General features: G+C 39.8%; 2 protein-coding genes across 3 annotated transcripts in view; one reads left to right on the top strand and one right to left on the bottom strand.

Annotated features, from left to right (window-relative positions):
- Positions 1–9,304: 9,304 nt before the first annotated feature.
- immp1l (inner mitochondrial membrane peptidase subunit 1) lies at positions 9,305–22,661 on the bottom strand. Its single transcript, XM_003442229.5, has 6 exons — positions 22,548–22,661; positions 15,118–15,228; positions 14,937–15,025; positions 14,557–14,683; positions 10,669–10,779; positions 9,305–10,084 (listed from the first exon to the last, which is right to left on the bottom strand). The coding sequence occupies exons 2-6, from the start codon at positions 15,220–15,222 to the stop codon at positions 9,998–10,000; spliced, it is 519 nt and encodes a 172-aa protein (XP_003442277.1). The 5' UTR covers positions 15,223–15,228; positions 22,548–22,661; the 3' UTR covers positions 9,305–9,997.
- Positions 22,644–24,928, top strand: part of elp4 (elongator acetyltransferase complex subunit 4) — a 54,337-nt gene continuing 52,052 nt past the window's right edge. Inside the window, exons 1-2 of one of the 2 annotated variants that reach the window (XM_025906793.1) lie at positions 22,644–22,908; positions 24,147–24,182. In XM_025906793.1, coding sequence (XP_025762578.1) covers positions 22,731–22,908; positions 24,147–24,182 — 214 coding nt within the window. In that variant the 5' untranslated portion in view covers positions 22,644–22,730. The remainder of the gene's footprint in view (positions 22,909–24,146; positions 24,183–24,928) is intronic. The other variant, XM_003442311.5, reaches the window with a different exon arrangement.

Below are 24,928 nucleotides of genomic sequence, written 5' to 3'. Positions count from 1 at the left end.
GAAGCCCAAGTACTGAAAGACCTTTTTTTTTTCTGTGTGTGTGTGTGTGTGTGTGTATGTGTGAGTGCATCTGTGTTCAAAGATGTTGAAGATGCTGGTGTTGACATAAAGTCTGTTTACTCCACTGTGCTTCCTCTGTAAAGATTCTGTCCACAGAGGCCTCATATGGGGTGAGGGGACCCCTATTCATCTCCTCCCAAATGGGATAGCATCCTCCAGGGGAGAGGGGTGACACAGTCGCTGCCAAGGCGATGGGGAAGTCCTTCTGCTGATAATAGCAGTCGGCGGGGGGAACAACCTCTGCAGGCACCAGGCCAGACAACTGTCAATCAAAGTAACTCTCCTCTTTTTTCCACTTTCGGTGGCAACAGCCCCTCCTCTCTACGTGCCTCTGTTTCGACCATCTTGGTCTCTCTCCTTCGCAGTAGGCCCACTGAAGGAAATTCTGGACTAAATCTCCAGCCTGGATATCATCACAGTGAACATAATGGGCATGATGTTCTGACAAGGAGTGTTTGGGGAAACCAAAGGAAAAACACCAATTACAGATGTGTAATTGTAAATAATCAGGCTTTTAAAGGGGTCAGCTAATTATGTATGAGAAAGTTACGCAAAAACTGAAAACAAACACTGGAATATACTCTGCAAAGATTTGTTTTAATCTCGTCCCTTAGTGCCGTAGATAACAAATAACAATCAACCATTGTGAATCTCTTTTTACCTAATTAGTAATTACCACAACGATAATTACATGACTGTGCTTGTTTGGCATGAAACAAATTGTTGTGAGAATAAAGTGCATTCCCCCTCTCAATTTAATTTGTATCTCTGAGTCTGTATCATCCAGATATTAATGCTTAAAAAAAAGAAAACGAAGAAATGCGTGCGCATTATTCAAGCAGAAAGAAAACGAGTCAGGCCCCCCCCCCAAAAAACCCTGCCAAAAACAACAACGCAGTCACATTGCCTTGCAGAAAGGGAAAAAGTCTTGTGTTTCATACAAGACTTAATCATAAAAATGTTTTAAGAATTAAATTATTCACTTGGAGGAAAATAGCAAATAGCAACAAAAAAAGAAAAACAAAGAAAAAATCAACTGTATGATGAATAAACAGTTTATAAAAACACCTACCTGCAGACTGCAGTAGATTGTGGAAAACATATACATTACTATTTCCCTTTTCCCAGATTAACCACAATGTATTTCCTTCCTTGGGGAAGTTAGAGTTGTAGGTTTTAGAATATGTGAGCATTACAGAGTCTAGTTACAGGTTTTTATCCACTGCATGTGCAATAAGTGCACCAGAGCATTAACTGCCCGTTGGTAGCTCTTTATCTTATCTCCTAGTGCTACAGGATTTGTTTTCTTTCATCAGACAGCCCTTTTATTGTATCCTGAATGTGCATGTACAGTATGGTTCCAGCTACAGCTTTACCTGTTATCATCCTGTCTTTGCTATTTTATGCTGCCTTAGTGCAAAATATGTTATTGTTGTCTTTTTTAAATTTTGTGTACATTTAAAAAAAAGCGTAATCTAAGTGGTGACTAAACAACAATTTGAGTGAAAATGCATTTGGGTTTTAGTAACAAACCACTCAATTTGCAGTGGTAATTTGAATTAATTTTCCAAGACATCTTAAATCTAAAGATATCAAGTGAAGTGATACAGTATTCTCTTCTTTATTTAATTTCTTTTTATTAAGGCCAAAGTACAGAAGCTAAATAATTGCAGGGCCAGCAGCTCAATATAATTAGGCTCATTTGTGGAAATGTATCATTTCACAAATGTCCACTTCCCTCAGAGAACTCACTTCATACTGTGCAGCATGTTTCATCCAGCATTGCTTGAAGCCTGCAAATGGGCATATGCTTCTTAAACCATTTATTTTTCCCTACTGTATGGTTTAATTTTCTAAATGTCCTGGTAATTAGGGTGTGACTTTTGATATAGAAGCCAAAACTAGCTGCTTTCTTTGCAGAATATAACAGATTTATTCTCACTGATTGAAGACAGCTTGCTACAAATACCTTTAACTGCCTACTCTATAAAATCTTTAATAGAAACTTACTGACTCATGTCACATTCATTGGGCTTGTTGATAAAATCACAACTGTCACCATGGCCCTGTAAAAGTGGGAGAGGTAACGCCATGCTGTTGCTGCAAGCTGTCTAGTAATGAGACGTCACTCCATCAGGGGTGGTGTGTTATGACAACTACTAGAGGCATTTTAGTGTTTTTTTTTTGTATGTGTGTGGTTGTGTACAACACATGTGTGCATATATTTGGACACTCATGACCCAAAGCCAACACTGAATAATGCAAATTTCTAGGATTTATTTTTTTAAGGCCTGTAGTACATTTGCAGTGATGCACATGAAAATTTTATTGCAAAGAAAGGGAATAGTTAGCACATTAGCATACATTTACTGACAAATGAAACAATCATCAGGAAGAAAAGTGTCACACAAAGAGAAAAAACTCACCAAAATAATGAATCTAATTGTGTGTTGCTCACTTGTACAAATCATGAGTTGCCGTAACCCTGCTACGATTAACCAGTCCCACTGATGTGACTAATCTGCTTCTTTTAAAGGCGAACGTTTTACATTTACAAGTCAGCGTGTGCGTGTGTGTGCGTCTTAACCAGCTGTACATACATAAGGTATTTGCGTGTCTAAGAATGGTATGGTATAAAAAGAAACCCCCAGGTCTCATAAAATATATAACACAACCCATCTTGCAGATTTTCCAATTGGAAACAGTGGTGCACACAAACTCCACGCGCTCTCACATGCTGCTGCGCCATCATGTATTTAAGGACAAGTTTTGTAAATGCAACCGTCTCAGTCTGTTGTTCCATTTTATGTCACATTCCTTAGTTGTGCAACATGAGATGGTTCATTTGATTTAAGTGTTACCTAAAAGACTCATTATTAATTGAAATATAAACCCTGTTTTCTGTACAAGGTATCCCTTGGTTAAATGGATTTTAAAAAGGTGTAATACCCCTTTAGGGATCAGGATTAATGCATCAGATCAAGACGTGAGTTTTATTCCTCACTTTTGCCTATTACAGCTAGCATTAGTACTGACCTTGACTTCCTCTCTAAGTCAATGATTGTGACTGTTTAATGTTTCTGCAAGAATTATTATCACAATAGTAATTTAAATCTTAGCTTATACAATAGAAAATAATCACAATATTGGGAGAGTACATTAAATCACACAAAATCAGTTAACCTGTGTTCAAAGGAAAGAGAGGATGTAGTATGTAATTCAGCACTCGAATGATATTGGCCAGCCTGTCCTCTCTCATCCTTTCTAAAAACGTGTCTTATTCACCACAGCCCATCGAAACAGCATTTTTTCATTCAGCTTTTAGCCTTCAATTGCTTGTGTCCCTTCACATCCCCCTCTTTTCAGCTTAGAGGCTCCAGAGATCTGTGGTCCGTTAGCTCTCTCACAGCGTTTCAGCTGACATCACCAAGAACTCATTTTACCAGTCTAGCAAAGTGCCTGGCATCGACAGAACGAACACAGCATTTTCTCGTACACAATGGATTCCCCAAACTCACAGAACTGCCGTAATGACCAAGTCTCTCAACCCATGGCGATGGTTGATGTTTGGCTTGCACTGTTGCTGATATTGCCCCCTCCCCCTGCTCTCTCCTTTCAAGTCCACCCATTTGACAAAGTGAAAACAGCAACAAAAACACAAACAAAAACCTCCCCCAAGCTCAGGCACGCACAGCCAAACCTGACATTCTAATTAGTTTTAAAAGTAATTGCTTGAAATGATTAGTTGAGTTGGGCCACTTTCCCTTGTTACCTCTGAATTGGAAATATAATTGTTGCGGACAGTAATTGGCCAGCAATAGACTGTTGGTTATTGTAGTCTGTTGTGGACGGCTGCATCATTACCAAGGCTTGGATGCAGTTCAGCTTTTGAACTACAGTGACCAAAGAGGAACACAAACACACACGCACGCAATGCTCTGCTTCCCCATGCCAGCTCTCCATCACCACTCGGGCCCATGCCCCGCTCTAAGGATCTAAGTTCCTCTTTCTTTGTCCCCTCCCTTTGTTGCTCCTACCCTCATGTACCTTAGGGGCAAATGGACTACTTGTTGGGAGAAAGAAAGGCTGCAAGCTCCAAAGAGGAGAATCGTCAGCTGGTAGATGGAAAAGGGGTGAAGCAGCAGAGAGCGATCGCAGAGAAACGATCGCTGAGAAACGAGACAGGCCTTGAGAGTTTGCTTCTTAGTTTGAAGAATTATCAACACAGAAAGTTGAAAAGCTGCTCTGGTTAATGACATCCGAGCTTTTTATGTGACACCAACGTGACTACACGTGTCCCATCTGTGTGTGTGTTTGTGTGTTTCTTTGTGTGTGCTCTCACTGTTATTGCCAGGATCAGCTTCTGTCTGTTTATGTTTGTTGTACAGAGTTTCCTTTGCTAAATTGTGTGGAAGCCAAACAGCTCCCATCAGTAAACCAGGCAGAAAGGGCTGCGTATCCCGCTACGGGATCCAGGACATGCCAGGGGGACCACATACGCAGGCACACACACATACGCACAATGAGAGTACCTTATTCTCTCTGACTCACAAGCACAAGCACACATCAACTCACTAATTAACTGACAATTAGCGAGAAAGACAGACACACACTGTATATACGTGTATGCGGGTGTGTGTGTTTGAGTGCAAAAGGTATATACTGCATCAGATTTCTATGCGTGTGTTACGATTATGTTAGGATTATCACTGAGAAATCAAGATTAGTTTGGGTTGATAGACTTTCAGCAAAAACTGAGCAAATGTGCATCTTCCAATTATGCATTACTTCTCTCTCTTACACTCAAAGCGATATAGGTCATGGCTGTCAGACTAAGGAGTCTGTCATCAGCCCTCACCCTTCCTCCTTTCTGCATCACTCCTTGCCTGAGGGTTGAGTTCCCATACCTCGTCCATTTGGACCCTCAGTGAGTGTACTGTATGTACAGTAGAGACCTCACACCCAATGCACATCTCACCCGCCCGTTCCATTAGAGGAAAGAAGCACTCACTCTGTTCCCTGCCTTTGGGAGGGGGGTGGGAACTACGACCAAAGGTAGGCTAATGCCCCATACTGTGTTTCAACACAAGCAAAAACATACAAGTATAACTTTTAGTGTTTACAAGTTCTTATTTCTTTATTGAAACCAAGCTAAAGCTGCATTTTGCCTTCTAAATAGTCTTTGTTGTTAGTTCTTTTTTTTTTTAACTCTTTGATTAGTGGACTGTGAGTATTGACAGCCTGCTGTGTGTGATCATCACAACAAACTGACAGTAGGGAGCTCGATAGCCATCCGACCCAGCCTCCAATACCATCTGTCTACTATGGATCTCTGGAGGTTGACGTCTGTTGGCTTGGGAGATGTACACACCACAAGCCTCAAGGGCTGGCAGAACAGAGTTGAAGGAGGTGTGTATGCCCCAATTGAAGCTGTTCAGTCATCTTCACACACAGAATAGGGACTGGTGGAGTATACCCACTCTTTTTCATGATCTCTTTCACTGTCTTTCTCCCTCCCTCCCCCTCTCTCTCACAGAAAAGCAAGAGTGATCAAACGCTACTGTGATGTCTTAATTAAGAAGTACTAACAGGCTTGATTAAAAGGAGAGAATGAAAGGATCCATCAATGAAAGGAGTAATTCCCTTATCAGCTAACTGCAACACAAGTGGACGGGAGAAGAGGGAGCGTAAAGGGAAAGTGAAGAAAGAAAACAGGATGCATCAATAGAACGGGAAATATGCAAACAGAGAAGGAACTGAGGCATGATTGAATTCATACAGCAGCGTGACTGATATCACTTCAACTCCTCAACTTCAATAAAGTATCGACAAGCAAAAGTTCAGCACAATTAAGACTGGACAGGTTTTCATAAGTGGCCTTCTGCTAGGGAGATATAGCTTGAGAATGAGCATATTTTCGTTTGCATGCAGCACTAACAGAGACATTTGGCTGTCAGAGTAATGCCGCTGCATCTGACCCAAGTTTATTTTTGGGTCACAATCTCCACCGTGGGTATGAAAACAAACAAACCAGGCCATTACCAGTGATGGGTGGTTCTCTTACTCTCTTTACCCACACCTCCCGCTCTCCTCTTTCACGTGTCTTTGCACTTTTAAAGGATTCAATTAACCTGAAATGAACTAAGGAATCAAGCAAAAAGATACCGCCTGTCTTCCCTTCACTGCCCTATATTCAGCTTTTCTCCACTCCAGTTCCCTTTTGTCCCATCTGCTCCTTCCAGCTATTTCTCATCTTCCTTTTTCTTAACGTGCAACAGTTTGAGGAAATACAGCAAGAGCGAGGGAGAGCCCTGTGCTCAGTTAAAGAAAAAGAGAAATAAAGAAAAGCTTACAATGAAGCTAAGAAATTTGTAAGAATTTCATTTAACAGCATCAGATCTTTTCATGAAATCTCCATTGGCCAGAAGAAAAAAAAGGCAAATTTAAGAACTTTGGATTTTAGTAAATACATGAAAGGAAAGATAGCTACTACATTTTTGTAAAAGACACTTTATCAAGGTAATTTGCTGCTCTGAGAGCAATAGGACGGCAAAGGCACCTTAAGGATTAAGGAACATCAGAAATTTGAACACTAAACCAGCTCATAGCCAGAAAAGCACAGGGCAGACACAGGAAATACCCTCAGTACCCCTAAAGGAAAAGTTGTTTTTCTGAAATGTTTAATCATCCATGAGATTTTTAACATAAAATAGCAGGAAACAGCCATTTGTTATGGAAAGATGGTATTCTTTGACAGTAAAGTCACACCCTCGGTGTCTGCCATAATCAAAAAGCTTGTTACAGCTGCGTGTGCACATTACAGCATCTAAGTCCCTTCACACAAGTGACCTCACATAATGCAGTGTAAAAGGGAGATGACATCGCAGACTGCCCCCCAAAATAAATAAGAATTGTAAAAAAAGATAGAGATGTGATTATCCCACTTTAAAAAACAAAGCTTTGGAATTAATGAAATGATTATTATCATTATTTTCACCAAAGGATAAATCAGATGAGAGGTTACTGGAGGTAATGTGTCTACTTAAAGGAACTTGCTAATTGGCTTAACTTGGTGAATACATTTTATATACAGGCTTTAAAACACAAAGCATGCTATTTATGCATGAAGTATTTTAGCTATGTTATGTATATCTACTCTCTTTAATTTCAGTTCAGTGTCTGCTGCTGTTTCTTGCTGATAATTGTTAGTTTTAGCTCTGTATTGCATCATTCAATTGGATATAGATGTAGTATATACTACCAATGCAATGAGTTTCCACTAAAAACTCTTTTTAAAAATGCAAAAAAAGAGGGAAATTCTTTTACACCTCAGAGGTTGTTTACAGGTCTCGCGACGTACCACTACAAGGTGCAGATTCCAACTGCACAGAATCTGTGATGTGCAGCTGGGAATGAAGTTTGAAATTGTAAAAGAAAGAAGTCTGCTTGAGGCTGCATTTGTAGCTCCAACCACATTTCTGGCAGATGATTTTTGAACTGCCTAATTTAGGCACCGGATTTTGAGGGAACCATGTAATGTAAAAAAAAAAGAAAAAAAAGAAAAGAAAAAAAATCTCTGATTCTGCTACCTCAAAGTTTTAGACCTTTTAACTACTATTTGGTTTGATAGTGTCATGTAGAAAGTCCCAATGTAATAATTTGAATATACAATTAATGCTCTTTTCCACGAGCTGTCAAATACTGAGCTTATACAGCTTACAGTTCCACTGTATATTAACATTGAGATAATTGACTTTATATGTCTCCATGTCCTCGTACAGAGGCAGCAGACACACCTCCGCCCCACTGACAACCCACAGCCTGACTTTGCAGTGCTGCATACCTCAGCACAGCTGTCTGTTGTCCGTTTCTTCCGATCTCTATCTCTTCCTGCCTCACTCCCTGCTTTGTGCCCACTCAGCATGATAATGATATACACCTCTGCCCAGTCATCTCTTTGTAACTCTGGTACAACTCAAAGTATGACAGCAAAGGCAACATACTGTATATTGCGTATCTGTTTACCCTACGTCAAGGAATATGCAGCTTAATGTGCGGTATTAGTATTTTTTACATTAATGGCAAAACATTCACTTCAGAGTGCCTCCATACTTGGTGAAATGTGTGACAGACGTACTTAATCCAGTAGACCTGAGGTGGAGTAAATCCGCTATCTTCATCTTTAACCTTGTTAACATTACTTAAATCATAAACAGCTTTTCGTCCACAGGGCTTTAGCTACACCAGTAAACAGCCATAGCTCCCTCTATGGGCAGTATCTTTAAAGGGACACACTAAGATTACTTGTGTCAGCATTCTAGCTTAGCGGTGGCATTGTGTTGACACACAACAGATGAATATAAAATCTTAGAAAAAACAAAAATGTGCTTGAAGCAAAGCCCTGCAAAAGTATTTTTTATATACACAAATATAGTACACACACACACACGCACACGCTCACACAATCTTGAGTGTCCCTCCCAGCAGGCACAATCACACTCAGGCAGATAATTCAGTGTCACAGAGAGCCTTGTCTCTGACCCTCTGGCCCCCTCCAGACAGAGGAAGCAGCTGGACAGGGACCCACGGCTGCCTAGAACTCACTTCCCTTGGGGAGCTTTAAGAAGAAGAGTCCCTCTCTGCCTCAGAGAATGACCAGCTGAGCATCCAGGGCTCAGTATGCCACTGTACGGCTATGTCCCTGTGTCCAGAAAGGCCTAAGCAGGATGAAAAGACTTCTGCAGCAGCACAATGCTTTAAGTGAGTTAACACCCTGATGAAAAATATATCACAACTAGCTTGGTTTTGCCATTAGATCCATTCTATTCTGTGAATATTCTTCACCCACAGCTCTTAGGATTGGATTTTTTCTTTGTGATTGTTTGAATATTTACCTGCTGTTCAGAGGTGAAAACCACATTGTCCTTGATGTAAATATGTAAAAATTGTGTATGTTTCTGTTCTGTGTCTTGTGTACTGTTTGTTTGTATATGTGTCTTTCTTGCTGCTATTACACCCAAATTTCCCCTTGTGGGACAATTAAAGGATTATTCTATTCTATTCTATTACTTACAAAAGATTTATTTTACAAAACAAGGACATATAGCTAATGATGTACCCATTTTGCACCCATGACTGGCAATGATTGCACCCATTTTTATTTCTTTCTAAGACACATGCAGTTCTTAAAAACCTAAAATCTATACAGTATATGACAAAGAAATTAAGTTTTTCCAAGTAGAAATCTGCAGTAGCAATTATAACCAGTACATGTAAACATACTGAGACTCGATATTTTTAAATGCACTCATGAACACATGCGCATACACACAGAGCCCCTTACTAAGTGCGTATTAATATTGTATGGTTAAATGGGAAGTGCTAACATTTTTTCAATTGCCTTGGCAGCGTGATGAAATATTAAACATTCAGAGAGTTTTTGTTGTAGCGTAATACCAAGGAAGGGTAAACATGAAATAAATAACAGATTTTAAAGGAAATGTGACACATAATGCTGAAATACTTCTTTTTAGTTCAGACAGATATCACTTTTTCAAGATTTACAAATAGTCAACAAAAATTAAATGCACAGTTTTGGTGCATTTCAGCACCACTTAAATAAAGCAACTGAACTCACTCAATCGCAACTTATGATTCCTGAATAGTGTTTGAACTCTTTGGTATGATTAGGCTTTTAATACATTGACATAGCTGCTATTATTAAGTCGACACAATCCCCGATTTAAATCTTATGCATATTTGCCCCTGCCAGCTCTGCCATTAGCAGTTCCACAGCGTCACTCACTGCTGCATCTTAATCAAATCTTGAATTTTGATATTAATCAAATGGGCACGATTAACTTTTTAAAAGAATTATCACTTTTATTCAAAAATGAAAAAGTCAAGTACAAGTACAAATATAAACAAAGTCGACGAGTCAATCTGAGTCCGAGTCGCTCTGAGTTTTAATGATCCGTTCTGTTGGACTTTCACTCAGGGTCCCAAAACTATGTGGTGGCCAGAGCTGTATGGGACAGAGGGCGACAAAGAAAGAATGGATTAAAAGAGAGAGGAGACTGGTATAAATACAGAATAAAGGTGCTTCTAACCATATTGCACACTTTATCACACGGTGTGACACATTTGCTAATATGAATTTTAATGACACCATTGACATCATAGCAAATCCTGTGATTTCATCAGCTGTCATAGTAGGGCCTCCAGTGGAGTGCTGCTGTCCAATCAGATGGACAGAAGGTTGGCTGACCCGTTTACAGGGTCGTGGTTGATATGACATCCAGTGACACGACAACATAGCAGAATGGAAAGCTAAACAATATGTTGGCTAGGCTTTGGTCAGTCAGATGCACTTACTTTGAACTTTGAACTGACTCATGGCATTAAATTGTGCTTAAAACAGACATTGTTTGATAATAATAATAATTAAAAACAATAAAAGACTAGAAACACAGACATATATATAGGTTGGCCATGATGTCAGTCCCTAAAACTCTTATAGGAAGAAACTCCACAAAACCCCCCCCACACATTTGTTATGCTTTTTTAAATATACATATATGACAATGTAGAGTAGACCTCCCCCATTACCTTTAAGCAAACACGCCCTCGGATGAGGGCATAGGGAATTGGGCCATAGTTCCTTGAGTCAGTAGAATTCCTAAGGTTATCCCCTTCTAGCCACACATGGCCTTTTGGAACCTGGAACATTGGCACACATTGGAAGAAGGCAAAAAAAAGTTTATAATGTAAAGAATTCTAGTCCACAAAAACAGAATGAAATAGAAGAGTCTTAAATTGCACCATTACTCAACTTTAAGAGACACAAGTGATTTGATCTCATTTAGCGAGAACCCCTCCCCATATCCCAGACAACCCTCCCTCCTTAGCCTATCTTAACGTTAACCTGCTTGTCCCTCTTTAACCTCGCACCGTCTTAGGAGAGGGGTCATGGGTAACGGGCAGGGTCGGGCGAGAAGGGATTTAGAAGAACTTCAAACAGGGTCATTAGGCTGTTGGCTGAGATCTGAGCCCCTTTTACCCAAGGAGGGCAAAGCCAGAGAGAGGCCTGAGATAGCTGGGCAGCAAAAAGAAAGGGAGCAAAAGAGGAAGAGAGAGAATGAGGGAGAGCTAAGCTGCGGCTAGCAGCAGTGTCCAAGGGTCTCCACCGCAGTCCGACCTGCCAGTGGGGCGGTCATCCGAGCGGTCTCTAATTCACAGTGACACCAATTATGATTAATCTCATCACTTTAGGAGAGTGGGCTTGTCAAGTCCCTAATTAAGTGCGCTGTCCCCCCTATATGTGCAGACAGGATCAACAACACATTATATTGTCATAATGGGCATCACAATCCGCGAGTCTATTTTTGTGTTGCCTAACTTTTTAACGGCAAAAGTCCTCTGGAGGAAGAGAATAACGTGAATAAAGACAGAATATTATCCGCACTAAGGTGACGTCACATCTTTCCCTCTGTATTCCTTATCACCCGGCTCTCTGATTAGAGTCTTGAGTACTACTGTGGGATGCTGCATTTCATTTCATATTTGATAATTGAGACAGATGATGTGACATAATCACAAGCCAGTGACACGTTGACCTAACACGAGGTAAACAACTCACTGAATAACGACGACACAAATGAATATCATTAAAGGAGTCATCTGAGAACCATATGTCAGCATGCTGGATTCTCACCATTACACCTCATTAACATGGTAACATATGCTGGCTCCCAAGCACAGGAAAAAAGAAACACAACCGTTTGTCATCTGCCAAACCAGAACCCCCCTGTTTCTCCACATCCTCATCTTTGTTCAAAATATTATCTCTACTGTGCTTATCTTAAAGGTTACCTAGTCAGTACCTCCTAAGAATTTGTGTGTAGTAAATCATTGAAAAGCAGAAACTCCTGATGGCATAATTTCTATTTAAAGGCTTAATGAAAAACACTGATTCAGACCAGCAACATCTGACTGATAACAGCACTTTGTTTCAGTGTTTCTGAATCACTTAAATCACCTTGTAGATAAACCAAAACCTGAGCAAAGTCTAACTTTAAAGATCCACTAGGCAGTATTTCACCAAGTAAAAAAAGGGAAGAGGTCTGAAACTTGAACCTGCTGCACTGTGACCAGCATGAGGATGAATGCTTATTCATATCACTTTGTAGGTGTGTGAATAATCCAAAACAAAACAAAAAAATTTAGCAGGTCAAGAGAAAACCTCTTAATTAAAATTAGATGGATGCAAGATGGTCACAAACCAAACAATGCACATTTCAAAGAGTGTTTTTCAAAGAAAACTGCAGTTTCAGGCACAGGTAAAGAGAAGACTATGAGCAACGCTCTATTTCTTTTTGGGTACACATCAAGGTTGTAATTAAGATGTTTCTCTGTCCACAGGGTGTTGACATAAGCCAGTAATTTGTCATTTTACCACATAATAGCACCAACATGTTTGATTTTGACAGAGGAGCCGTTATCAACAAATGTCATTTCTAACCACACGTATTTTCAAAAATCCCGTTAGGCTCAAAACCAGAGCTGTTGCATTTAGAGGCGGAGTCACTTTGATCAGCTCCGCCTGCGACTCTGGTGTGATGGATGGCAAAGACTGCACCCATCCTGTGGTTGCAGGTTGGGTTGACGCCAGGCATTGTGTAGCTGTCAGAGACATGTCGAGAAGAGCTGAAACTGGAGCTGTATTCGCTGTGGAGGTGTGTTGTTTAACAGCCACACCATTAAAGCGCTCATTATGTTAACATGATTGGGGTGGGGAATTATGTTATAGCTTAATACAGGAATACTGAGTTCATCTTTCATCATATTGCTCTGTCTATCTTTACTGCAAAGAACAGAAAGCATAGCGTCATTTCATCGCTCTTATTTCTTGTCTCTCCATCTCTGGTATAATATTAGGGATCAAGTGTCATTGTTTTGACACAATAGCTCTGACACAGAAATTATTCCTAAAAGGTGACAGGACAATTAGTGTGCTGTTGGATAGCTGAGGGTGGAGAGGACCTGCCTGTCTGTCAGAACAGAAAATGAGGTGTTGACAGGGTGTAACACTCCCTTCCAAAATTCATCGTTACAGGTCCACCCATAATGCCTCACACTATTGTAATAATCACACAAACAGATCTATGCATCTGCTGGTGGGGGAAAAGACCAAACACACATACTTGTGCAAACTGTAATTAATTATAATGACTTTGATTTAATCTATTAAAGATGTTACAAAGAGACACTGCCCTTTTAAATAAATGCTCTACTTAAAAATGAAAAAACAAAGCAAAAAGCAAAACAAACAATGAAACTAACTAGTAACTGTAGTGTTGCAAAACCTGCTTACACAAAGAGATATCCTGGTTTCTGAAACCCTCACATACACATTATATCTGTTACCGATCGTCAATGATGACGATAATTGGATCACTAGTTGGCAAGTTGTGATTCAGATGTTCTTAGTAACCTGATATATAATCCATCCAACTGAGATACTAAACCTCTGAATGGACTTAAATGAGTGAATTAAGGTTAAAGGGCATGTAAAGTGAATCTAAGTCATATAATATAATAGTTCTCCACCTAGTGGCAGACTTTTCAAAAAGAGACTCAAAACTGAGATGTGTGTTGTTACATTCTGGTAACACAAATCACAACAGAGTGACACCATCTCTTTTAAGTTCAAAGTTCAATCTTCTGTATATATATATAGATGCTGTTTGTAAAAGAGAAAATCTATACATTTCCTTTTTCATCCAATGAATGCTGCTTACAGACCTTGTGTCTTAAGTCTTTTAAATACACAACAGATTTAAAAACCATGCAAGATAAAAATCTTTGGTTCACACACACACACACACACACACACACACACACACACACACAGCCTCCCGCCCATCAGTCTGTCCATTCGGCTGGCACTAACTCTAACAGGCTTCAGAGAGATTGCAGGCCTGAGCTGTGGGTGTTGGGGAGAGTAGTAATAGAAAAGCAATGACAGTGGTTTCAGCAGCAGAACCCCTGTTCACTCTCTGGTTTTATCACTGTTCTGAGGAAATATAGGTGTTGTCAAAACTGATATTTTGACCAATGACACAAAATGGATGTGTGCGGTCTAAAATGTAAACAACAGGATGATAGCCTATAGACTGTGGTACACACACAAAGAATAAGCGAGGGACAGTTTTGCATTATGTATAGAGATTCTGCTTGTCATTTTTAGGGTGAAACAAACTATCAAGTGTTTTGCCGTAAACACCTTCTTCAATCGCTTTCTATTTGCACTGTATCTTTTTAACCTTTTTTTTCCTTTCAAAGATAGTCACTGAGTTGTGGTTGTTTGAAGTAAAACTGCAAACCTTACTTGGTAAATCAGGTAATTGCAATATGTATAAAAAAAGCAGCTAAGAAGCATGACATCTTCAGAAAATGTGGGCGTAATGGTGATGATCGTGATGAAAAGATACTTACATATGTGTGAGTCTTGAACAAATCTGATGGGGAACTTGTGCAGACCTTGTCACCCTCCAATCCAATTACCCTTTTACAAATGTTCATATTTGGGTCAAATGGACTTTTTGCAATGACTATATCACCCCTGAAAGGAAACCATAAACACAATTATTTAATAAGAAAATGCAAAAAATCCCATATCATCTAAGACACCAATGACTAGTAGGATATTAGCATCGTTGTACTTTATTTTTAGGGGGAAAAAAGCAAAGAAATGGTCACAAATCATGCAGTGAATCACAAATGCACACTGAAATGTTAAAATGTGTGCTATAAATATTCTAAAATGCTTGCTGTCATCTTTTTTTTCCCGACTGCATAAACTAAGTGCAACCTACTTTTGTATTTTGCAAAGATGCCGACTCATCCGTTCAGAGAAGACAATATCCTCGTTGACAATGGTGGGCTCCATGGATGGACCAGAACACTGAATAAAAGCCAAAAAAAATTCTTTCTTAATTATTTCTTGTAAGAATAATAAAAAAAAATTCATTAAATCTGTAATCCTTTAATACGAACCACGACTAACTCTCCAATGTATTCAAAAGCACAGTGTGCAATGCAGCCATACTGGATTGTGTAGCCCACAAAACCAAAGGTCTTCCCCAGCACACGGCGGAACATCTCCACCTACAGAAGAAAGCAGCCATGGATTATAATGCCATCGAAGTACATGCTTGATCCATTTATGGTAGGCTTATGTTCTTTACGGGATTTCTAAAAACAAAAGCTGTTTTAGGGTTAATGCTTAAAGGTGTGGACAAGGTTGTCACAGTTGGCCTACTGCTAAGATGGCACATTCTGTGGTGTTTCATTCACAGAGGCTGAGCGGCCAGTTCACACCAGAAAACTGCCCTGAACTTTGATCCTGCATAGGATGGACCAATCAACACCTTGTGCTCAGGTGATGGACAAACACAGAAGCTGTGACACATCCAGCCAAGCAGCTCTGCACTGTCGGCAGCTAGTCCCTGACACTGTGCTGCCTCCATCACCACCACAGTCATTAGAGTAGTTATCAACTTCTGTCAGCACCATAGAAACAAAAAGACACCAAAAGCACCCAAACAACTGCCCTGCAAACACTGTCACATGAACACACACAATGAGCACCCATGTGTCTTCTAAGCAAACATCCCAGGCACACTTAGGTTATTGACTTTTACTCAAGCTGCAACCTGTGGGGTGGTTGGAGAAAAGAGAGGCAGTATTTACACACTGTTGTACAAAGTGCATATGCAAGCACACACACACACACACACACACACACACACACACCCCTGCGTAAACACAAATGCAAACTTAAGAACAATAGATATAGCTTGGTTTTGATGTTAGCCTGCACCTCAAACATTTTCTTTTAGCTCACGCTGCTGTCTTGCCAGTCCACCACAGGGTAAAGAAATCTTCATCTCCATCTCTTCTTTTCCTCCTGTCTCTTTCCCTCTTTCTCTCTCCATGTCTTCTCTCCCTCCCAGGGTATTATTAACCAAAGCAAGCAGAGCGGAAACCAAAGCCCCAAATCCTCAGAGCTCTGGGAATGACTTCCCAAAGATGGACAAGGATTAGACCCCCAATTTCTCCCTTGCCCCCACCACCTCCATTCCCTTTCTCCCCAGGTTCTCAACAGACCGGGTGTCAGGTGGCTCTCCCAGCCCTGCCAAAGGTGTTACCCCTAATCCCATTACCCTCCTCCACTCCTCTCCACTCTCCACTCTCACAGACACACACAATGCTCTCTCATTCATTCCAACTATACATCACCTATTATACCCTCTATTCTTTCATCCCTAGCATGGTTTGTCTCTGGTCTATTCACCAACCTTTCTGATCCAAAAAAGAGCAACTCCATCCTTTCACCTCCCTCTGTGCTGCTACTCTGTTTCTTTCCCCGATCACCACTGGCAACCCTCTGCTTTTCACTACTACTTCAAATGACAAAGCTTGAGCAGGTGAAGGGAGACATATATACGGTCAGGACAGGGCCCAGATGAAGTGCCCCCTTCCACTTGCAGCTTGCTCCGGTCTTGTTCTGTTCCACAGGAACTATAAACTCAGTCCTCCCCCAGCTGGTACAATAACACCTCTGGCCCTATAATTCCTCTGTTGGGAAGCAAATGGTCTAAAGGTTAATGTGAACCTCAGGTCTGCACGAAAGCAACATGTTCATCTATATTCGTCTAGCTCTCAGCTTACTCCACCAGCATCTCTGCCATTCTGTTACTGTATTGCGGTCTCAGACATGATCTCACATGTGCTCTTCCCTCTGCTAGACCAGGGATCAGGAATCTTTGTTAGCACTTATTCTCAAAGCACAGTGGACAGCCTCCCGTACAGCTGCCCTCATATCTCTGTTTCATCACCCCCCTCCATTCCAGCATGCATTCATCATAGGTAGGGATTAAGGGACTTTGCATAACAAGATCACACGGCCAGTGACTGATATCAAGAGAGTCCATATGCAGCCGGCTGGTTTTCTGAGGCACCCTCTGTCATTGATAGTGTGTGTCTGTGCGTGTGCATGTGGTGTGTTGGTGTGTGAATGTGCACAGACAATAGCATTACTTATGTGTTTCATGGCAAGTGTATATGTTAGCTGCAGAGACTCCACTGGGATTCAGAACAAGGTGGACATCCACAGAGACCTCTGATGTGATCTCTATTAGCTTTAAATCCCCCAGGCAAAGAGTCAGATAACCCACACTATCTCGGTCTTCTAATAACCAGTGCATGGTTATTAGGGGGATATCAACATTAAATGAATGCTGTATTACAGCTGTAAATTCACAAAAAGTCTCACTGTTAATCCAGGATTACATGCCAAACATGTTCATGGGAAAAAAAAAAGCTAGTGCGGCCCTCGCTGCAGAACCATCTGTGGCCATTGGCCTCCTGTTGTCACAGAACAGTGCTACAGTGACAAGAGAGGGGGAGCCCAAATGAATAGCTTTTGATGGAAACATTTCATTGTGTGTTTAACTCTGTGATCTTACTCCTGAAGAAGCCCTGCTCATTCAGAGCAGAAATCATAAGTAGATGAATTAGGCGGGGGTGAATTCTGCAATACCAAATATGAGCATAAAGTGCTGCAGCAGTGGAAAAGCCTATCAGGACATTTAAACCTCTGTCAAAAACATTAGTCCAAAATTTGAGAATGCATACATAAAAAAAAGGGTTCCTGAATATTGCAATGACAACAAGGAGAAAGAAATGAAAGCCAATCAAAAAAAAAAAAGTGCTTCCAATGTTTTCTCTTTAATTTCAGCAAAGTAATGCTGCTTCAGTACCATCAGCTTACTAATGGATCAACATAAGATGTTTCGTAAAGGTTGTAATTAAGACACTGAACTACCAACATTATGTATTTGCTTGGAAAAAAAAAACATAGGGGGAAAACGCCTCAAAAATGAAGATAATCAGTGAAATTATTCCACTGCAGATTTGTTTCAATTAGAGTCTGCCAATATATGAACAGTAAACAAAAAACCCCAGAGAAAAACAGCCAAAAGCCAATAAAAGCTTATCACAACTGACACCTAATTAAACTCATATTATTGAAGCCATAAGGAAATATTCAGAAAGGAATTACGGCTACTAGTCTCAAGAGATTTGACCCTGCCATGGCTGAATAGTGTTAATTGATATACATGGCCAGTCTATTAGAGCCACAAAGGGAATTTCAATCCAAACAGCACACAAGGGCCTTGCGGTGGACTTCTTACACAACTAAATTAGGAAAACATGGGCTGAGAGAGAACTGGGCAACAGGGGGGCTAAGAGGCTTACGAGCCCCTTGTCAGATATTCTTCTTCTCCCTAAGGATCCCAGATGGAAGGGAGTCTGGAGAAGCAGGCAGAGCAGAGACGGGATGGATCCTACCTCTGATGTCTTCCTCTGGACAGCAGAAGGCAGGGGAGGGTGGGGCATAAGTCCTGTTGCGCAGAGCTTGACTTGATCTTAATGTGAGCTATAAAAAGGAGGAGGCTTGGCAACACAGGGGGTCTGTTTCAACTATCAGTGCAATCACAGATAATCCTGCTGATTTAAACACAGACACCTGGTTTGATGGGGAGTGACAGATGTAAAAGTCCCAGTCACTGAGTACCATGTCTGGTCCCCATCTCTCCTAGGTCTGCCTTCTATCAGAAGCTTAATTGAAGGGACTGATCTCCATATTGCTCTTTTCATTGTTGCTAACGGCAATACAGCCGTGACACAGCTGAGCGAGGTTACTATTTGGGGCCGAGGATTTAAACCTGCAATCAATGGGTCAACCAGAGCAAATAATAGCAAAGTGATATGAATACAACTGCTATGAATTGAAAGGAAGTGTAGGTTGACAGAGTCCCTAGCCAATTATATTGAATGGAAAAAAAAAAAAAGTCACTAAGCCTTATTGTACAGAGCACAAGTGATTGTGTTGTGCTGGCCTTGTGCTGACAGATTTTATCTGGTGTTGTATCACATTCACAAAGCCGTTTGGGTTATGCACTGCCCAGCTAATGAAACGGCCTTTTATATTTTAACACTAACTACTGACAGGAACCTCAACCGTAAAGCAAACCTACAACTTTTAAAAATGAGATTTCCTTTCATGACTCAAGTTTCCATACTTTCTACGTCCCTTTTGTATAGGTCAGCTAAATATGACTCACTGTATTTTAAAACTACATCTGTAGAAAAAAATCCCAGGAAACCAAAATAAAGCTATTCAAAATATGGGATGGTGAATACATGGAAAAAGGCAAATCCTTAGACAAAATTAGTTGTGTACAAGACCTGTCCTATACTGATTGCACTTGTTCCTTTAGAATAATGCTTTTCTTTCAGTGTTAACAAAACAAATATGTGCATGTTGATGATAATCTTGCATCCTCCCAACACAAAAACTGAGCCGCTTCTTGCAGTTCAATGCTGATGGCAGAATTAGACTAAAGAAATCCAAACACTCAAACCAGGAAAGGTCTGACATGTTATGACTGCTGCCATTATATTGCTCAATCAGATACAGATTAAAATGAGAAAAACACCACAGAAAAACACTAGATCACACTTTGAAAGGGGGGAAATATGTGCCATTTTTTTCTGTAGTTAGACTGCTTTGTGTACACTATCATACACTGAAGAGTGCAACAGAGCCAAAGGCTTAAACTGAGATTTAAGAGAATTAAAAAGGAGATGAAAGGAAATGTACAGAGGACGTAGGGAAAGAGACGCACCCATACATCCTGCAAGTTGCACTGCTGAAGCAGGTTCTCCTCCTTTTGAGACCCAGGCCAGTCAGCGCATCTTATTTGCCTCATATAGGCTTACCACAATGCCCAGCGTTGTCAGTCATGATATATTCCCTTGGTCCCCTGTCAGCACACATAAATCTCACAGTGCTGTCAAAACAGCAGGACTGTCTGCTGAGAGCATTTGTAAAGTGAGCAGTTGGGCAATTGTTTCCTCTGGAGCATCACAGCATCCTGCGATCTTATGCTGCCTCTGGCCTCTCTCTGCCACACAAACCTTTTTCCAGATGTCTTAAGGATCACACCATCCACTCACCAGTCAACTTTTCCTAACACTAGCTTTTCCTAACAAAACAGTAGGAGTTTACTATTTACGAAATAGTTTTTGTCATGAACACAGCAAATTCACATTTTGAATTCTCTGGAAAAGCACAAATGCTCCTGATATTATTCAATCCCATTCAAATTTACCATGGTAGTGTGACAATGAACAAGCATGCAGAATATGAGTACCTTGAAATCAAAGGAACTTACTGCAATTTATTTGCTATTTATGTTATTATTTATGTATCTGTCAAAAACCCAAGTGCATTATACTCTACATAAAAGTGTAAATCTACCCTAAAAACTGACTTCTGATCACACTAAAGCAGTCAAAATATACTTAATTATTGTAAATTCATCCTACTGGCAACAGAGATGTAAACAGCTATTTGAGCATGTTGAATAACGTTAAAAATAAACTAATTAGGTGCAAGGGTTTTTGGAAGAATAACAGTAATAATAACATTTTTGATAATGCCAGCAATTCCACATAAAGGCTAACACAAATGTCTCCCATTCCATTATTTGTCTTCACCTTCAATGGCCACAGTCATAAATACATTTGACATGAGAAACAGATTACACGTTGGGACAGGGGCATGTGTACTATTATGTTATATCACATTTATCTCAGTTACTGGATATTCTTTTAGGGTTGGGAAACTAAGAAAAACATTTTTCATGCTATTGCTTGATGTAGTTTTTCACTTGCTCCCTGGGGCCTCTTCTATAATCTGCAAATATTTTCCAGTTGTTGTCTGGTCTTGATTGCACAAAGGCCAGTTTAACACTGGGTTTGTGGAGCTATACTTTTATAATCCATCTATCTATTTGACACCACTTGCTGAAAAAAGCAAGGCCTCCCTTGAAAAGGTTGTTGTCTATGGGTTGGCTGTAGCTCAGGTGCCAGAGCACTTACTAACCAGGTTTGTGGTTTGATCCCAGTCTGCTACAGTCTGCATGCCAAATATCCTTGGGCGAGATGCTAACCCCAAGTTGCTCTCTGAAGCACTTGTTGTTGATTGATTTGTTGCTAGTTGTTCTTTTGCTTTTTAGCACACAACCTTTTCTTCTTTTGAAGTCCATAAAATTAAAACATTAATTGGGCCAGGCCTGAATACTTTGAAAATTCTTACATTAAGATGGCCACCCTTTAATGCGAAACAGAATAGAAAAACAACAAATCACTACTACAAATATTGTGATGTACTTTTTACAGCGCAATAGATAACTGTGCAAGTCTTTAGTCACCCCTTATTTCTCTGTAATTTAATGGGAAAATGGTAAATAGGTACAGTTTGAGCAAATATGCTCAAACATACAATATATAGATATATATAGAATACAATATATAAGCCCCCCAAAAAAGAGTTTGAAAGTCAACATTTGGTATGACCACCTGTATTCTTCAACACAGACTGAATTCTGTTAGACAAGCTTTCTTTCATTAGTCTCCAGAAATAGTTTTACATCTTCTTAAAAGCTCTTTTTTGGATGTTGACTGCCTTTTGTATCATTCTTTGACAAGATGACCCCACACTAATTCAGTGATGTTGTGGTCCAGGCTCTGGGCTGGCCCACCAAATGATTGATATTGCGTATTTTCTGTGTTCATAATTCCATCAATCTTGAAAAGATCCCCTACAGCACTGGCTGTATGCAGCTTCAAACCACAACAGAGCCTTCACCGTATATCTGTATACGCTCACCGGTGTACCCTTCTCTTGACCTCTATACATAATGATAATTTGAACTAAAAATTCAAAATTTGGATTCATCATTTGACAATACCTATTGCCACTGATTTTCAGTCCAGTCTTTGTGTAATTTAAAATACCTCCGCTTTTTATCCCTGTTTCCCTTCATTAGGAATGTCTTCTTGACAGCCACCCTTTCAGTGAAATCATTTTTAAGTAATTTTTTTTAACCATTGCTTATGGACGTGACTTTCAGATACAATAAATCTCCTGTAGATATTGAGGAGTGGCTTAATACCGCGACACATTATCGTAGATTCTCAGGAAATATTCATATTATTTAGAATTTCAACGTAATGCATTATCGTTTAGTAATTTGTGTATTAAATTACAAAACAATTTAAATAGTCTCTTTTAAAAATATTTTAACACTGTATAGTGTAAAGGTAAAACAGTTCAGTTTAAGCTGCTTAACATACAAGTATTGTCATTCATTAACGTATTTATAAGACACAATATTCAGATTTTGTGTAAAGAGGGGACGAGGTCATAATCAGGAGACACGATATACTTTTAGGGACTGAGTGACTTCTGAATAACTCCTGGTAATAACAAAAACAGATAAGCTTAGGTTTTTGTAGAAAAATATAAAAACAAGACATTTAAACTATATAATGAGTGAAGTTGTACTCACTTTCTAGCGTGTGACTCAAAGCTCTCACCGGGCACTTACAATAACAGTTGAACTTCCCTTTTACGACTTCCAGGAGCGGCACTGTAACAACAGCGGAAGTCATTGGTTGAGCCTCACCAAACTCCTATTTGATTGGATAACACGTGCCAAAACATCAGCACGCGTCAGCATGTTACTAACAGTATGGCAGCCCCCGTGAGTAGTGTGGGTAAACCCTCAGCCGAACGTCCACCGTTCAGTAGTACGAGTTTTCAGAAGAAAACAAGGAGCAAGTTAATATCCATACCTGGTACTAGACCTTCGGTTCAAAATGGACAGCTCCTAGTCTCCACCGGTGTCACGTCACTCGACTATCTGCTCGGTCAGTCTGTCATTAGGATGCTAGCTACAAAGGCTAGCAGTATTTCTCAATCTAACTTTCGCATGCTGGATTTCACGTTACTGCAACGTACTGTATTCACATTATCAGTGCAATGAGAAGAAAAGCCATTATATCAAGGACGAATTATGACGTTTGACATTGTCAGGACAAGACAAATATGCTTTTATTGTAAACGCATAATGCATTTTCTAATTAGTACTAGATGGAAAAGCTGTCTGTGAGAAAACAGTTAAAACATCTAGGTAATTTTCACAATAAATGTTGATTATAAAAAAAATACCTAGAGGACCTTTACTTCCCTATTCATTCCCAGTATAATTCCATTTTCCCCCATTACTTTTTATGCACATTATATAATCAGTTACATTCTTATTAGTTGTCTTGCACTGTGGTAAGCTAATTCGATAGTGTGGCAACTGCTGAGTTGTTGCTTTTCTTAATTCAGACTAAATCTATTAAGGCCACTTTAGTCTTAGGGTTAGGTGTGGGTTAAATGGAGCAAAAAAAAGGATATCTGCCATTTTAATCAAGGTCTAACTGTTAATGAAGCTCCTGGCATAACGAAATAGGGCAGGTTTATTATTCAAATAGTCATTTGTGTAAAAAGCACGGTTGCCTGAAAGCTTCTAACAGTTGAAAAAAAAGTACTACAATTATATTCACATGTTCATGTTGTCTCTGCCAGCTAAACGTGGGAAAAATATATTTCTCCACAACTTCAAAATACTCCTTAGTTATGGCAGAACCTTTGTGGCAACTGTACTGTCTGTTAATTGTTTTTACCTGTCTGTCAGTATGTTGCACCTGTCGTTCTAATTTGTCGTTTGGCAAACATTTTGTCAGATGAGCAGCTGACATAGAGAATGTGGTCATCAAAATAGTTTTTCACAGCTGAAGTACAGTTCATGGTTGAACAGACATAGACAAATGTTTTGACGCGTCTTTACTGAACAGTGATTGGCAGTGCTCGTGAAAACATAATCTCGTCACGACTTGGAGCTTGTAGAGAGTTGCTGTTGTGCTCACTGTCACGTTCATGGGTTCATTTGACATAGTGACAGGTCTAAGTGTCTCTAGTGGAGATCCAAAAGGACAGAGATGTTAGCAGCAGTTGAACAAAGGGAGGGTTCACAATGATTTGGACATATTGTATATATGTGTACTGTAATATGAGACTAACATGTAACCGATATTTTGTTTTTTGTTTCCGCAAACAGGTGGTGGATTAGCAGTTGGAACAGTGCTTCTCATAGGTGAGCATGTCACTTTAAATTTCTAAGTATTGATTAGTTTATGGTTTCTGTTAATTGGACCAAAGAGCAAGTGTCAGTGCCTCAGGAGGTCCTTTTTTACCAGCTGCTATAAGACTGTTTAATGTACAGTGATGACAGTATGATGTTATCTATGTGTTGCATACTTACTAATTAGTTAGTGGCTGTTATTTATATATGTATTAACTTTATTATGATTAAATATTGGTTTGGTCTTTGAGATATGTGGTAGCAGACATGTGTTGCTACTCTGGCAATAAAGGATCTATCTAGCTATCCTGTTAATTCAGGTTGAATGGGCTCGATATGAAAGCTTGAAATCAGTGTTAGAAAATAATTAAATATTTAGGGGTGGAAGTAACAAATAGTTCTAACCACAAAACAGTCTTTCTTCTTCCTATTATTATTATTATTGCTCCAGTGTTTTACTCCACACATCTTCAAAAATGCTAGGGTCTGCTGAGTGAATTGAATTGAATCAATAGAACGTGTGTGTGTGAGGCTTTGTGTGGATGTCTGCATGCACTGCAGTTTGTTGTGATGCAAGGATCTGTCCAGCCACAATGCAACAAATATACAAACTTCACATGCTTCCTCCAATCAGACTCCAACCCAGTTAAACATATCCCTGCTGTCCACAGCTGTCAGGAAGTTTAATCCTAAAATTTGGGGTCAAAAGTGAAGCTTTAGCAGCCCTAAAATTGTTTTGATTCCTTTTCTTATAAATT

Source organism: Oreochromis niloticus, linkage group LG1, assembly GCF_001858045.2.
Source record: "Oreochromis niloticus isolate F11D_XX linkage group LG1, O_niloticus_UMD_NMBU, whole genome shotgun sequence".
Lineage (NCBI taxonomy): Eukaryota > Metazoa > Chordata > Actinopteri > Cichliformes > Cichlidae > Oreochromis > Oreochromis niloticus.
This window is presented reverse-complemented; position numbering and strand designations above follow the sequence as displayed.

Excerpts from the sequence above, each read along its gene's own strand:
- immp1l (XM_003442229.5), bottom strand. The coding sequence starts at position 15,222 with ATGTTCCGCCGTGTGCTGGGGAAGACCTTTGGTTTTGTGGGCTACACA. Across the intron at positions 14,684-14,936 it reads CATCTTTGCAAAATACAAAA|GGGTGATATAGTCATTGCAA; the intron begins GTAGGTTGCACT and ends GTTTCCTTTCAG. Across the intron at positions 10,780-14,556 it reads TGTTCAAGACTCACACATAT|GTTCCAAAAGGCCATGTGTG; the intron begins GTAAGTATCTTT and ends CCAATGTTCCAG.